The sequence below is a fragment of the Octopus bimaculoides genome, chromosome 10 (assembly GCF_046866305.1).
Source record: "Octopus bimaculoides isolate indiv1 chromosome 10, ASM4686630v1, whole genome shotgun sequence".
In the NCBI taxonomy this organism is placed as follows: Eukaryota; Metazoa; Mollusca; class Cephalopoda; order Octopoda; family Octopodidae; genus Octopus; species Octopus bimaculoides.
In genome coordinates, this window is record NC_142937.1 from 72812300 (window position 1) to 72829870 (window position 17571).

The 17571-nt window shown below is 34.3% G+C and overlaps 1 protein-coding gene across 2 annotated transcripts in view; it reads right to left on the bottom strand.

Moving 5' to 3' along the window:
• The window catches only part of LOC106871865 (gamma-1-syntrophin), a 250909-nt gene that overhangs the window by 110917 nt on the left and 122421 nt on the right, over nt 1-17571 (bottom strand). For both annotated transcript variants that reach the window (XM_089358802.1, XM_089358803.1), the window contains one exon: nt 15379-15446. In XM_089358802.1, coding sequence (XP_089214928.1) covers nt 15379-15390 — 12 coding nt within the window. In that variant the 5' untranslated portion in view covers nt 15391-15446. The remainder of the gene's footprint in view (nt 1-15378; nt 15447-17571) is intronic.

Genomic DNA, 17571 nt, shown 5'->3' on the forward strand with positions numbered 1-17571 from the left:
TTATACGACATGCATTTAGAATATATAAGATGTTTAGATGATAATGGCTGGCATAGCTGGTTTCAGTTAAAAAGAATACTTTGCTATTTTATCTTTTCAGACTAACACAGACTGGTTTGTTGTTTCTGTTTGCTTCTGTTCTTGTTTTTCACCATTTATGTCAAGATTGATGTATTGTACTTCCATCTCCAGTTCTATAGTACAATAACAATAAAACTATTAATGCAAGAACATCTAGACCACCATTCAACCTGATAAACACAGCAGCCAAATTTCCCTCAAATCATATATTAAAAGAAAAGAAAAAGGTGAAGATGCACGTTGAATAATGAAGTCCATGGTAAATATGCAGTGCATGAGAAGACCCGGCAAGCCAAGTGAGACCATAATCCGAGGCCTCTGTTTGCGAAGACCTGTTGAGGCAAGTGAAATCAAAATCGAACCAAATTCAACGACTGGCACCCATGCCAACCTCTCCTTCATTGGACACTAAACTTGGCTTGCGAAGACCTGTTGGGGCAAGTGAAATCGAAATCGTGATTGAACCAAATTCGATGACTGGCACCTGTGCCAGTGGAGCGCTAACAGCACCGTCCGAGCATGATCATTGTCAGAGCAGCTGTCTGGCTTCCATGCCAGTGGCACATAAATAGCACCATTTGAGCGTGATTGTTACTAGTGTCCCCTTACTGGCACGTGAAAAAAATATTCGAGCGAGGTTGTTGCCAGTGCCGCTGGACTGGCTCCTGTGTGGGTGGCATGTAAAAAACACCATTTTGAGCGTGGCCATTGCCAGTACTGCCTGACTGGCCCTCGTACCAGTGGCACGTAAAAGCACCCACTACACTCTTGGAGTGGTTGGCGTTAGGAAGGGCATCCAGCTGTAGAAACTCAGCCAGATCAGATTGGAGCCATGCTAGCATGGAAGACGGACGTTAAACGATGATGATGATGATGGTACAGAGTGTCTGAATAAAGAGACAAGATGGTCAAGGTTGGAATGTTCTTGATCATTGGTTTGCTTGATCAGAACTGAACTGGGACAAAATAAGCATCATCTGCAGCAAATGTATGAATGCCATAAAGCTGATCACAGTAACGAAACTTCATATTACTCAGAACATATGAAACGAGGACTAAATAAAAGTTTAAAATCAAACATGGACATTAAGACAAAATTATGAAAATGCTTTGGACATGCAAAGGATTAAACTTCCCATACAAAGTGCACCAGTAATATTTTATTTAATCCCAAGTGTGTCACAGAGTCGAAAAGATTGAGAGCCATTCGAGTAATGGTTTCCTGTTGTCATCTCCCAGAATATATGAAGCCTGTGTATAATGTTAGAAGATCTGGTACCTACTTCTGGCCACTATGTTATTTTAAACATGTAGATTTAACCTTACAACAATTATTGGTAGTAATTCTTGCTGCTTTGAGTATTACACTTGCATATAGGGAGAAAGTGACAAAATTTGAAAGCTTAGATGAGATCTAAAGATTTGTATAAGTTTGAAGGAATAATATTACATGCAAACAATTATAATATCTTGCAGTTCTTGCACCATGCTTTGAGACTTGCCAATAAGATTTTTCTCCATACTGGCCATTTTGATGTTATAAGGTTTTTCTGATATAATTTTCTTTACATTATGAGTGCATGACAAGAATAATTTACTCCCAGTACTTGACTAATACTCTATTTTATTAACCTCAAAAGGATGAAAGACGATGTTAACTTAGCTGGGTTTTGAACTTGGAGCATAAATGATCGTAAATGCAGGTATTTTGTCCAACACTCTACAGATTTGTTCAATTCCAGACCAGATCAGATCAGCAGCAACATTAAACTAAATATATTTTTAAATATTTCATAAGTATATCACACATAAAAATAACCTGATTTTGAGTACTATATTATTGTTATTGTTGTGTAGCCCCAAATCAACCATGATTAAACAGACAGTACAACCAAAGCCATTCCAGCTGTGACCATCAAGTCTGTTTTGATTCCCAACACAGTGTATCCAAGAATACACCAATTGTCCTTCTTTCTATATGTCAATAAAGTGAAATCGGAGGGAAATTTGGTTGTTATTTCTACCAGATTAAGCAACACTGAAACTCTCATTTTAGCTCATAGTGTTATTATTTATATTAGCTTGTGACCCAGAGAAATCCCATTAATATAAACAATAAGAGCAAAGAAGTTAAAAGAAACCCAAACAACTAACTGAAGCAAAACAACTAAAAATCACAATAGAAAAACTACGAAATGTAAATCAATATATTTTGAGGAAATTTATAAACTCCTTGGAAACACTTCCGATTTTCAATTTATCTGAACACAAGTTGTTATCATTGATTATCAGTCATGTGTGTAAGTATATGATGTTTTATCTAATTATCTACATCACTTCCTACTTGAATAAAACAAGGGCAAAGGTATCAATACAGCACAGCAATTAAGAATCTAATTACCATAATATTTGAGAAAACAAGTCGAATCTTGTTGACTTAATTCTGCTGAGAAAATCTGTGTGATAGATTTGTTGTATACAGGGGCATGAAGTTGTGTTAAAGCTACATACAAGTGATTTTGCTTTCTAACACAGCAAGAATTACATAGTGAATAATTGGCTAATTGCTAAGGCAGCATAAAAACTTATCTTGTCCTTACCATTGAAGTTGGAAATTTTGTCTCAGATCAAAAGATATACATTTTATATATTTACTACTATATTTAAAAATAAAAAATTAGAAAAAAAAAATTAGTAAAATTCTTACTTGGCAGTGGATATGAAAGATAGAAAAATGAATAAAAGATTTTTAATATGAATCATGACCAAAGAAGATGAGGAGAATAAATAAAAAGTGTGAAGGATTAAGCAAAGGAATTCAGAAAAGAAAGTAGAATTCAGAATGTCATATTAAATTCACTGAATCTCAACCTTGTTTTCTGCACTAACATAGATTCTGTTAGATACACCAGTTTATTTGTATGTAGAACATTTTAAGGTTGAAATATTTCTGAGTTACTGTTCTCTCTTATTTATTTTTGCATACAGAGGTGTAAAAGGAAACTATATGATGGTGAAATAAAAGTCCTTCCAAAGAAATAATTTTTGCTAGCAAGAAAAAAGTATGTTAAAAGTCAGGAGTCCAAAGATACAATGTAACAACTGAGAGTTATGTGCTAACATTAACTTTTTCTGATTCCAACAACTCATACTGAAAAAAACCCCAAAAAAACCACGAGTTTATATTTCAATTCAAACATTGCATCATGATTTTATATAAGACCTTTTTTGCTAAGTTATATTTCAAACACTAACTTAATAAAAAATATTAGTTACTTTACTAACTCTCTCCAAATTCTTCAATTATTTTCAAAGTCAATTGAAATACAAAAGCAATGTATTTCATTGGAAAAAAAGGACACGAAAAGTGTTAAAATATTTCTAAAATTCCTATTAATTTTCTGAAAGACAGAATTATTTTTTTTGTTACTATTTGATATATAATTTTTTTTTTTCTTCAACACTACTAAAATTGCTTTTTCAACAGTGGCTACTTCAGTCATGAAGTGTAACAATGAGAAGTGTTGTAAAGCAATATGACTACAACAGGCAAAACCAAATGCCATACAGAGAAAGTTCATTACTCAAGAATCACAATATTATGTGTAGGGCCTAGAACAATAGAGGAGAAAGGTTTAGATTTATGACCACGTAGCTGGTATTTTAACACATTAACTTCGCAGACATCACATTAACTTCAGTCATTGTGGACAAACATTATGTACACCATTACAATCAATAATATTAATATGCTAACTTTTTGTTTTTGTACGTACCTGTTGTGTGTGTCACACTTCTTTGAAGTGGCAAAGCGAGAGAGAGGAGGAGAGAGGGGAAGTATGAGAGAAAGAGAGAGGGTTTCCATGATGTATAAATTCCTCACCTGAATGGGACGCTGGTCTGTCACCTGATTACTCATATTTGCCAGCTGAGTGGACTGGAGCAACATGAAATGAAGTATTTTGCTCAAGGACACAACATATCGCCCAGTCCAGCAATTAAAACCACACTCTTACAATCATGAGTCCAACACCCTAACCACTAAGCCGTGCACCTCCACATTTTCCATGCTGGCATAGGTTAGTCAATTTGACATGAACTGATGAAACTGAGGGCTGCGCCAGGTTTCAATGTCTGCTTGGCATGGGTTCTACAAATTCTTCATTCCTCAGAACATCGGAACTTATTGGAATCTTGTATGAACTTTCTATGAACTAATTGTGACTGATGCACACCATCACCAGTTTTCAGGATTGTATTTCTAATATCTCTTTAACATAGATATGCTGCAATGTCACACAAATATTTCATACAATCTACATTTCATGGGGACAAAGAAACCCTTTGGTGTTGTTTATTTTCAGTTAAGTACTGATTCAGAATACCTACGAGCAAGAGCATTTCAGCTGTAATCATATCTTTTATTCAAACATAGTATGTCTAAAACTGGCTGCTCCTTTTTCTGCCCCAAAAAGATATTGTATATAAAGACAAGGTATTTTGCATTTGTTTTACGTCAATTTTGCCATGTTAGCATCAGTTAGATGAATACATAACTGAAGCAATTTTTTTATAGTTGGATGCCATTCCTGTCACTAATCCTTACTAGTTTTTCAAGTAAGGAATCTTTTATTCATTATTCTTACATTAGATCTCTTCATCCTTGATGGCACAAAGCCAGCAGATGATTTGTCAACAGGGAAAAAAATCACAACTATGTCACTAGTCCAGTGATTTTTGAAGAGCTGCAAATGTAAACAAACATGTATATGTGTGCGTGTGTGCGTGTGTATACATGTGCGCATATGAGGAAGGCATCTTTCAGTTTCTGTCTAGCAAATCCACATTCACAAAGCTTTGGTCAAACCACTAAAGAGTTATAGTAGAAGACATTTGTCTAAAATGCTGCAGAATAGGACTGAACTTGAAACCATGTGGTTAAAAAGTGTACTTCTCAACCACACAGCCATGCCTGTGATTCCCACTACCCACAAAAAAAAAAGGGGGTGGGGAATGCTTTTATTGTGCCTGAAATGCATTTTAAGCTATTGGCTGAAATTCATAGCAGTGTCTGTATTGTGAGATATTCTGACATTGTTAACAATTGTAGAAGCAAATAAATTCTTGTACTAAATTGGTTATCCCAGTGTGAGGTCCCTTGTCAGAACAGCCTTCACTGGGTTTGGCTGTGATATCCAATCTATTGCAGTGTCAGGTGTCTTGTCTACTGCTGTTGTTTGTATAACTTATTAGAAAAGAGGTGCCCTACTTTCCGATTTTTAGAGTAAATGACAAATCTAGTTCATATATATATATATATATATATATATATATATACATATATATATAAAAAGTGTTTTAAATAGTGTTTACATACATGAATGCACATGTGCAAGTATCAGTGTGTATGTATACATGCATTATTAAAAAAGATTTAAACAATTTTTCTGAATTCAAGAATAAAAAGTGTATTATTCAGAAACAAAGAGCTTTGCTGCTTTTTTTATGCTTGGCTTAAAATAGCCTATGAAATTGGCGTCTCAAATTTCAAATTATTGCAGAATTTATCAAAACTATTCTTCAGCTGGTAGCTTAGTTAGATGGTTGGTTGGTTTGTTTGTTTGTTTGTTTTAAATTTAACAATCCAACTTAGTAGTCAGTCTCAGTTATTATGGAATCTGTGCAGCTTTATAAGTTTGTCATAATTCTCATCCTAAATAACTTCCATGTATGACCTCTATTCACTAATGGAATTTGAAAGATTTTTGATATTTGCTGATGTTTGATTTTTATCTGTAGTCATTCTTAAATTTCTGGTAATATTTAGTTTCATCCCAGTAAATCCTGAGCTTATATCCTCATGAAATTAACTTTTCCTATCAATCCTCTGTAGTCTGGTGATTTCTGGTGGTGATGAATGAGATTAATTTAAATTACAATACACCCTCTCAACAAATCTATGGTAAACTTCGAAAATTATTTCAAACGTTGCAATATTAATAGTAATGTTTCTTAAATGTTTTAACAGGCTCATCACTGGTTCACTGCATATCTGATGACAGGTGTGACAAGGGCGTGTCTGTAACTTAGTGCAGAACAAATATTACAAAGGAATACATTCAAAGGGTGTGAGTTTTTCGGTTTTCACACCAATGTTTGTACTTTTTGCTGATATACATTGGTTGAAATTAATTGGATTGGATTGCCCATGTTCAGTCCACTGCAAGACAAAGGCCTCAGCATGTACACTCCACGAACCACTGTCTGATGTGGAGGCTGTGAATTTGAGCTTTTATAAGCCTACTCTGTCACACAGGCTAGACATAGATTGATAGAAGGATGCAGTTTTTTAAACTCATACCCATGAGTAGTTAAGTCAATTACACCAATCCCAGTACTCAACTGGTACTTATTTTATCAACCCTGAAATAATGAAAGGCAAAGTCGACCTAGGCAGAATTTGAACTCCGAACATAAAGACAGACGAAATATTGCTAAGCATTTTGCCTGGCATGCTAACAATATTACTGGCTTGCTGCCTTATACATTAGTTAAAGATACACAAAGTGACACACACAAATACACATGCGTACACACAATGAGCTGACACACAGTTACTGTCTGCCAAACTTCACTCCGAAGGTATTGGTACAGTAAAGATTATAAAAGAATACACAGGCCCAGTGTGCCGTAAATTGTGATCAAAACACATGACTGCATATCTGTGAAGTGAACCTCCTAACTCCACAACTATGACTAGAAACCCTTGGAAATTTTATAATCTAATTAAATAAATGTTTTTAGGGTTGCTTTGAAATAAGAATTTAAGGGTAGTTTTAAAATAAACAACAAAATGAATGTTTTAAAAAAAGAAAGCATTCACTCCCAATATAAATGCTTCAAACAAAGAAGCTAAAAATGATATCTTCATCCCTGCAGCATTTAAACCAGCTGTATCCGACCCAAATATTCTACATGCTTTATGTTCAAACTAGCCAGATCTGGTCTCTCACACTTACTCAGCAATATTCCAAGAAATAAACAATGACTCTTAGAAGTCTCAAAGTTACAAGCTATGATTAATTCAAAACAATAAGAATAAATAAGCATCACATTTGAACAGAGAAATCTGAATGCGAAGAGTTATTACTTTCCTATCATATAAAAATGCTCTCAACAACAGATAATTTTTGTTGCAACTTTTGAATTGCTATTTATTCATCATGATATCATATAACACAGGTCATCATAACAGTGTATGTTTTTAACAATTTTAGAAAGTGGAGTAAACCATTTTATGGTTTTAATCTAGTATAAATTCTGAAGATTTTTGATACAATCAGCTTTAATGTGTTTTGAATTTTAGAACTTAGCTGATGATAATATGCTGATAACTTTGAGATGTATACACAATCTTCCAGAGATCCTGTAATTGTGATTAGGTTCAGTATGAAATAGTGTTGATCACTAATATGCTTCTTCAGCAAATGTCAAGCTGCCAATTTCTTCAATCAGTTTAACTTGTTCAATACCAACCAGCCTGAAACCACCCCTTGTCCTATGATACAAACCTCTAATTTTAAAGAGATCTAAGTTAAAACTTTTACTTGATGTTCCAAACATCAGCTTAATAATGACAAAGTTATTTTACTAAATTATTAAATCATTTTCAAAATTCTTTGAAACAAAGGCTGTGTATTGCAACAGAAATATGACAACAAAAGAGTTAACCTTTCAAAATTCTTTGATATAGTTATTCAAAAATCATTTGGGATTTTGCAATTGTCTTGATATCTATCATGAAAGATAAACAGACTAGACCAGAATTTTGACTTTGCTTGTGCCTGTCTCACATTGTCTATTGATTTATTATGTCAGGCACCACATACTGGTATAAACTAATTACAATTTTAAATACATCAGTGTGAAATAAAAGTTCCCATAATAATCTACCATGGAGGAAACTGCACAAAATTTGAGCTGCAAAACAAACATATTTTTCATAAATCCTATTGTTAATGTAGGTCTAATATTGCTACCATATATGCTGTGAATCAACTGTCATGAGAATGGTAACATAGGTGTACATAAACAGCAAACAGCTAAGGGTGAAAAGCAGTATTATGGTGTCAAATCTCAATTCATAATTTATATCAAATTACAACAATGAATATATGATATGCATATCATGAGATGCAAAATATCAAAGAATTTTCATGAAGCTAGATTTCAGACTTTGAAAAAAATTTAAAAACAATTTTGAAATTGAAAATATTCTCAAGAACCAAAGCTTGTTATAACAGCTGAAAAACGTGTTCTTCCAGCTTCACACAACTATTCTAGCAAGAGAGGGGAAGGAGAAGGAATCACCACTGCCACCGTCTTCATCTTCATCATCATTTTAATATCCATTTTTCTCTCTGGTCTGGATTTTAAAGATCTGGCAGACAGCATACTGCCTATTATCCCAATATTCTGTTATCTGTAAAATTTTCCACTCCGATCTGACCTAACAACTTCTTTCTAAATGTTCCTAGGTCTTCCTCTACTAAAAGTATCCTCCACTATTAGCATACAGCACCCTTTCACTCAGCACATATTTATTTGTTCGCTTGATGATTTTAGTTAGGCAATAGATCTGCAGAATCATTAGAGCACTGGACAAAATGCCTTACAGTATTTTGCTATGGTGTTTAAAGTTCAAATCAGCTAAGATCTCACATCCTTCTGGACCTAATAAAAATAAAATATCAGTCAAGAACTGGAGTCAATTTATATTACTATAACCCATCCTAAATGTGAATGGAATTATAATAGAAGGCAAATATATATTTAAGAGAGTGAATTGGTAGAATTGTTAGAGAATTGGATAGAATGTCTCATGAAGTTTTGTCTGTACTGAGTTCAAATTCCAGTGACATCACCTTTCATCTTTTCAGAGTAGATAAAACAGTACTACTCCAGGATGATGTATTAACAACTATTAGGCGGTCAGTAAAATTAGCTTGAATTATTTCTCTTGGATTTTTTGTATTCTCACAACAACACCCACAATGACACTATACTTGTGCAGAGGCATGGTCAGCCTTGATCAATGCAAGCTATATATAATTTAGCTTGATGATGATGCTTTACCTTGCTGATAGAGGCTGAATGGAACACACTGTTTCTATACTTTTCACTTGAACTTCATCTCATTAGTAAATCTGAATGCACCTTTCTTGAATTTGGCCTAAATTTTCTTTACATAACATGCATCAGATGTTTGACATCATTAAGATTTAAAAGAGTTAACATTTCCAGTTAAAGATTTCCATATTCACACATCTCTATACTAAGATAGAGAGAGAATGAGAGCTGTTGTAGGGTCATATCAATGAGGATTACAATTAAGTGAAAAAAAAGTACTCACAACCATTAAGTTAGGTACTCACAACCATTATGTTCAAAGCTGAGTCTGTTTGTATAACTATCCAGTAATTTTTGTTACTGACCCTCAGGCAACTGAATGCTGGTCATGTAGTCCTAAAATTATTTCTAACTTAGACATAAGGTCATCAGTTCTGAGAGGAGGCCATGAGTTGATAACAGTACTTCACAAATACTTTATCTTATCAATCATGAAAGTATAAATGACAACGTTGACCTTGGTGGTATTTAAACTCAGAGTACAAACAGCAGGAAGAAATACCACAAGACACTATTGTCTTATGTTCTAATGATTCTGCCAATATACACTCTATAATTTAAGGAACTGAAGCAAGGACCATCCTTTTTTATCTTTTATTTTTTTCAAGAAATTAAAACAAGACAATGTATATATTTCAACAGAAGTATGGTAACAAAGGGTTAAGATGGTATGATGTGATTTCAACATTTAATTGCTATTTCTAGCAGATCACATACAGACTCCATCACAGATTTTATTAATTCTTAAACAAGTCCAATGTCTTTTTTTTTTAAAAAGTAACAAAGCTTAATCTATTTAGTAAATAAAACTTGTGAAAATCAGGATTAACTATAACAAAATTACTTCAAAAGAATATAAAATGGAGTTCTTTATGTGGTTTGTTGTAGCTATGAACACGAGAAACCTGTCCAGATGCACATCTTGAAAATCTCTAGTTGAGGTTAATGCTGATTGCAGACTATCAATTAGTTGTTGATTTAAGAATAGATAAAAGGAGAAAACCAAAGTTAGAAGAAATCAACTGTACCAATAAAGAAGAGAGAGAGAAAGAACAGCTGACTATTCATATTAGCTGAAATGGAACTGAGGAAGGAAGCAATCAATAACAGTCAACAACAATAACAACAACTAAAACATATGAAACTTAATGGCTTTTGCCTTCAATTAGATGAAGTAGCCAACATAAAGTATCAATCTGTTGAACCATGGTAGTAGTTCTACTAGCACCATACTTACTACAACTAAGAGAATTAAGTTCAGAAATGATAAGAGCAGAGAATTTTATTAGAGAACAGTCAAGTTAAATTTTAGAATGAAAAGAAATTCTTCAACAGTATAAAATATTTAATAGAATTATTAAATTAACACATTCATTTCATTTCCTTTATTGTATTTCCTCTGAATGGAACATTTCTGTTTTATTGTTACCACATAAATCTAGTTGATTCCATTGTTGTGTTTAGTTCACTTCACATACTTTCTGATGGCGTAGAACAACAAATACTGGGGGAAATTAATACTTAGAACGGTTAACTATAGTGATTAGTAATTGGGTGTCTTTGTGTGAGGTCATTCTGATTCTTTGACAAAACTGATTTTTGGGGATATAATTCAGTTTATACTTTTTGTTGTGATTATATGATAGGTAATAAATGCTATATACAATCTCTTAAATGAAAGACACAGAGATTTAATTCAAATAAAAGAACCCTTATTAACAGACAGCCCACAAATTACTTTTCTACTGAGGCCATCCCTAACAAACCACTATAAACAAGCTGAACAGAAGCTGAATCAATGAATAAATAAATAAAATATCCACACACACACACACATTTAAATAAGCGTATAAAAAGTTGAGTTTTTAGAATTACATTGATAAAATAAAATCTTTGTTTAGACCAGTGGTTCTCAACCATTTTTTGCCTATAGACCCTTTTGATTCCTACTTAACTCACCTACCCCCCACCACCACCATGTTAAAAAAACACTCTCCTTTACTCCTTTACTTGTTTCAGTCTTGACTGTGGCCATGCTGGAGCACCGCCTTTAGTCGAGCAAATCGACCCCAGGACTTATTCTTTAGAAGCCTAGTACTTATTATATCGGTCTCTTTTGCCGAACCGCTAAGTTACGGGGACATAAACACACCAGCATCGGTTGTCAAGCGATGGGGGAGGGGACAAACACAGACACACAAACACATACATATATACGACGGGCTTCTTTCAGTTTCCGTCTACCAAATCCACTCACAAGGCTTTGGTCGGCCCGAGGCTATAGTAGAAGACACTTGCCCAAGATGCCACGCAGTGGGACTGAACCTATTATATTTTTATAATTAAATATTATAAGGAATTGTATAAAAAGAAATTGTTAAATTATTTTGTGTATTGTAGAAGTATAACCAGTTTATTGCAAATAGATTTTTACAACAAAATCTTATATGGACCCCACAAGTGCCATGTGGACCCTTGGTTTAGACAAACTATAATGAAACTTTAAGACAATGAGTCTCTGTGTGATGCCTAGCATGTTACAAATAATTGCAAAAATCTGCCCAACAGTACATTGTGTCATCTTGAAAATGGAAACATATTGCTTAATGGTGTCCTAGATACGTTATGTTCAAATAAAAGATGTAAAGGTAGGTACAATAGGAATGCCTTTGATCATGTTTGCTCACTCAAGCATAACCTGGGCTGAATAACAATAAAGAAATAGTACTATTAAAAGCATTCAGAAATACACAGACAATTATATATTAGTTACCCTGTGTGTGTGTGTGTGTGTGTGTGTGTGTGTGTGTGTGTGTGTGTGTGTGTGTGTGTCTATTTACATTTCATGCAGAATTTAAGTGAGCTGTTCAAAAACGAACCACCACTGTAGTGAATGGAAGAAGCTTGGTCTACAGTATCTGTGGATGTGTATGTTCATCAAGAGTTGGGCTCATTAGTCACCAGTTGAACCACAAGTGTAAAGTATAAATTTGTCTGAGTACACAATGCTCTTAATCGCCAGTGATAGTCTTCCTCAGTCACAAGTGGACAGCTATCATCATGTGAGTATGTGTGTGTCTATGAGTATGTATGTATACATATATATATATACTAGGCGCATAACAATATATATATATATATATATATATATATATATATATATATATATATATATAGGTGCAGGAGTGGCTGTGTGGTAAGTAGCTTGCTTACCAACCACATGGTTCCGGGTTCATTCCCACTGTGTGGGACCTTGGGCAAGTGTCTTCTACTATAGCCTCGGGCTGACCAAAGCCTTGTGAGTGGATTTGGTAGATGGAATTTGAAAGAAGCCCGTCGTATATATGTATATATATATATATATATATATATATATATATATATATATATATATATATATGTGTGTGTGTGTGTATATGTTTGTGTGTCTGTGTTTGTCCCCCAACATCGCTTTGACAACTGATGGTGGTGTGTTTACGTCCATAACTTAGCGGTTCAGCAAAAGAGACCGATAGAATAAGTACTAGGTTTCCATAGAATAAGTTCTGGAGTCGATTTGCTTGACTAAAGGCGGTGCTCCAGCATGGCCACTGTCAAATGACTGAAACGAGTAAAAGAGCAAAGATATATATATATATATTTTCTCATGTTGAACTGTTAATCCCTACACATTTTTTCTCTCTCCATGTATTTTTTTTCATTCTCTCTCTATATTTTGTTCCTCTCAATCCTTTCTGTCGAAGAGTGTAAGTTTGAAATGTCAAAGACTTTTCCATTCTTCCCAAGCATTAAACTAATACACCTGCTTGTTCCCTCACCTATCTTTGTATATATGTATATATAGTTCAAATTTACAGAAAACAAAAGACATATATATATATATATGTATATATATATATATATATATATATATATATATATATATATATATATATATATATATATATATATATATACTGGTGTCTACTTATACTGGTACGAGAGGTCCTACTCTTCAAGATGACTTGCAAGACCACATCTTGCTAGTATGTCCAAATTTTAACATGGGTTCTACAATCGGATGGCCTTTTTAATACCAACAGGGTGTACCAGTACCAGAGAGATTGTTTTGCCTTTCACAAGATTCTACACTGTCTCTGGTCATTTACTTTACAAGGAGTACTGTGACACAAATGTTAGTAAAGTTGCATTGTCTTCAACACTCAACATCATCTCCATTTGTTCAAGGCAATGTGATTAGGAGAGAGGGTAAGGATAGAAGATGAACTTAGGTGAGAAGGGGAAGGGAGTGTATGAAGGTGATAGAGGAGAGAATGGTAGAAAAGACATTGCTGGGAGGAGCAATGGAAGAGAGACAGTGATGATAAAGACTAACGTGGAAAGAAACAGTAATGGCAGTACTTAAATGTTTGAAAGTAAGAGAAAGAGCAAATGAGGGATGTGACTGGAGGTGAAAGAAGTGATAGTAGCAGTAAGAAGGGTGAAGCTGAGGTGCATTGGAGCTGATGTTATCCCTTGTTACAAATATCATGATGGAGAGAGAGAGAGAGAGAGAGAGAGAGAGAGAGAGAAAGAAAGAGAGTAGGATAAGGTGGTAAGGATGCTGGTAAGGGAGGATCAGATATGGAGAGATGCTATGTCATTTTACACAGGCAGTATGATACAACGAAAAGGAGAGGATGGATGAAAAGTGGGTGTGTTATATATAGGGAGAGAAAGAGGAAAGAGCATTAAAGAAGCAGGAGAGCAGAGAGTGAGAGCAAAGAAGATGAATAACTGGATGATGAGAGGATGTTGAAGAAGCAGATAAATAAGCAGACAAAGACTTAATAGGAATGTAATAGGTGAGAGACTATACATTTTAACCTCCATCACTACTAATATTTTAAAGTTGTGCATCTGTGTAAGGTGTTTTCCAGCACTGTATGTTGCCAATCATTACAGACTTTTGTCATCGCTTTCCTGAGACACAGTGTTCTTGTTCCATTTCTCCCTGTTCTTTTTTTTTTCTGTTTCTACTGCAAGCACTTGGCACTTCATTAAACAACTGTCATTCTCTAAGGACATCATATACCTGTACAAGCATAATCTTTTCTCTGGCATACAGTATCTGATTCCTCTTATTTTAAGTTTTTCTCTCAGCTCGTTTGTAATCAGGTCATTCATGCTCATTAACATTATACATCCAGTGAAGAATGCTCACTTCATTTCTATCTAGTCTTTGCCAATCTTCTACATTTAAATCCCATGTTTTGCTACCACGAGCATCACACTTCATACATAAGCATCATACAAGCTGCCCTTCACTCTGAAAGAGAAGCCTCTGTTGCAGGGGAACTTCCCCCACATTGCTTGCTCTTATTCTGGCTATTATGCATTTTGTACACCAACTTCCACTGTTAATTAGGACAACTAAGTAACAAAAGCTATCAACTATATATAGTGAGCTTTCCAAAGATTTCAAAGAGTTTATTTTGTGTATATTACGACTAACTATTCCAATCTGTCTTGTCTAATTTCTCAGTCAGCTTGTCTGTGATCCCACAAAACTTCCAGTACATCCATAGTTTACAATGAGCACACCATGGAAAATTTCTACCTATTCCTCTTTTGTATGGTCATTACTCATATCATCATCGTCATCAACATTTCCACGTATGCATATGTCAGATTGGATTTGTTGAGGCAGATATTCTACAGCCATATGACCATCCTGTTGCCAATCTTACCTGTTTCCAACCAAGGTAATATTTAAACATAGTGAAACACGTTTTTCATGGAAGACTGGAAACAAACATCCTTGTTTGTGTGGCAATGTTATCTTGTGGTGTCTAGACAAGGGCTACACAAACACATACACACACAATTGGTTTATTATGGTTTCTGTCTACCAAACTACTCACAAGGCTTTGGACAATCCAGGGCTATAGAAGAAGACAATTGCCCAAGGTATATATATATATATATATATATATATATATATGAACACAAAAGGTTTGTATATAGGTGTATATACATGAACACAAAAGTTTCCATTAAAAAATCTATTGGAGTGGTTCTCTCACCCCTTGAAAAAGCAACCATAAATAAATTTTCTCAAATACTTACATCTTTATCCATCTTGTTTATCAGTTGGTGTTACTTAAAACATGTAAACAACTTCTGGTTCATTTTCTCTGAAAAATGTAAGAAAGTTAAATCATTAATAAATTAATATATTTACTGTTTTAAAATCCCCACCACCACCACTATCACTAAAACATTATAAATGGCTGAATACTGTTGTAATAAAGAAAATGCATAAAGAAATTTCAAAAAAAGATTTCCCTTTGTACAGCCCAATATCCTTCAATATAAATTATTAATGATTTTTCACATTAGCAAAAGACCATAAATTTACATTAGGAATGTATGTGGTGTATTCCAGAAGTTTTGAGGCTTTTTTTTTTTTTTTTTAGGAAAAGCTGTTACAACTGTCCTAGATTATTGTAATTATAGTATATCATTACCATACATCTAAGAAGCTGACCTGCTAACTTTTGTTATTCCAAATTGAAGGAGACAGCTGTAAGACCACTTTGAACACACCCTACTAAACATTTGTTATAGCTGACAAGTTTGTAGAATGCAATCAAAATGTTTGGAAGGTCATTATGCAATAAAGTTTTGTGTTAAACTGGGGGGAAAAAATGCTTCATTTTATGAAATACTTCAGACTGCTTATGGATTAACTTTTTCACTAGTAGAAAAGTTTCAAGGACGGTAGAGAGGAGGTGGGTGACAAGAGATTTGGGAGAGAGAAGGAAGTCAGAACATCAGAGCTGGTTGAAAAAATTTACGTTTCTCTGGATGAAGACCATTGTGTATCTATGAGGACAATAGGCATACAGCTTGGAGTTAGTGTAGCAACTGTAAACTGAATTATCTATGAAGATCTGAACATGTACCAAATTTGTGCAAAATTGCTTTCCAGAGGGCTCAGTGATGAGCATCCTGGTAATCAACTACTTGATAGAGATAAGCATCAAAACTGTCCCTTACCCATCCTACAGTTCAAACGTTGCTCCCTGTTACTTTTAGTTGTTCCTTAAGCTGAAGAACTTCAGGGCCAATCATTTTGAAGATGAAGGAGGCTGTGATAAGGATCCTAGACACCTTCACTTTGGAACAATGCCATGGGGCCTTCATGAAGTGGCTGGAGTGCTAAAATAAGTGCATCAAAGTCAGAAAATCTTACTTTGAAGGAGATTAGAGTTCTGTACTACTTTGAAATTAACAAATGTCTCTCCTGAAAACGTCTGTAAACTTCTGGAATGCACCTTGTATACTCAATTAAATCAGCTCCAGTACTTAACTGTATTTTATTTAATCAACCACAGGCAAAGTTGACCTCAGTAGGATTTGAGCTTAGAATCTAAAAGGTTGCAACTACATATTACAACACTAACAATCTTGCCTACCCACTACCTATTTATAATTTTTTTCCTAATATATAAGCACAAGGCAAGAAATTTGTGAGAAAGGGTTTAGTCAATTTGATCCCAGTACTTGACTGATACTTTATTTTACTGGCCTTGGAAGAATGGAAATCAGAGTTGACCTTAGCGGGATTTGAACTCAAAACACAAAGAGCCAAAACAGATACTGCAAGGTATTGTTTCTGACACTTTCTGGTACTTTATTTTATTGGTCTAGGAAGCATGAAAATCAAAGTTGACCTTGATGTGAGTTGAACTCACAATACAAAGTGTCAAAAATACAGCAAGTTATTTTGTATGACACTTGACTAATACTGCTAACCCTAACCCATTACCTTACTCCCAATTGATAATAAGGATTTCCCTTGATTAGGAATCATGCTGAATTTCACACAGAGACATAAATGGTTGACAAAGTCAACCTTAGTATACACATGGACCAGCAATTGTGTCTATGTAATAAATAGCAGCCAAATCTCCCTAAAAATACATCCTACAAGCTTAAATTAGTAATGACAATGTAGTCTCCAACATAGAAAACAATGAAGTGGTCATAGATAGCCTTTAATCGTAGATACGTTCTCAATCAGCACTGATCTAAGGGACCTTAGAATCAATTCATATGTGATATGAAATTAAACCAGTGATGTATGAAAGTACAATATGGTATTCTGCTATTTCATCTTTTACTCTTGTTTACAATTATATGAATCAGAGTTATTGTATTAGTTTCCTTGTCTTTAAAACTAACAGTAACTATAGAAATTTCATAGTTGTTTTGAAAACTAGAACATTGTTGAGAGTTAATAGAAAACTATGAAAT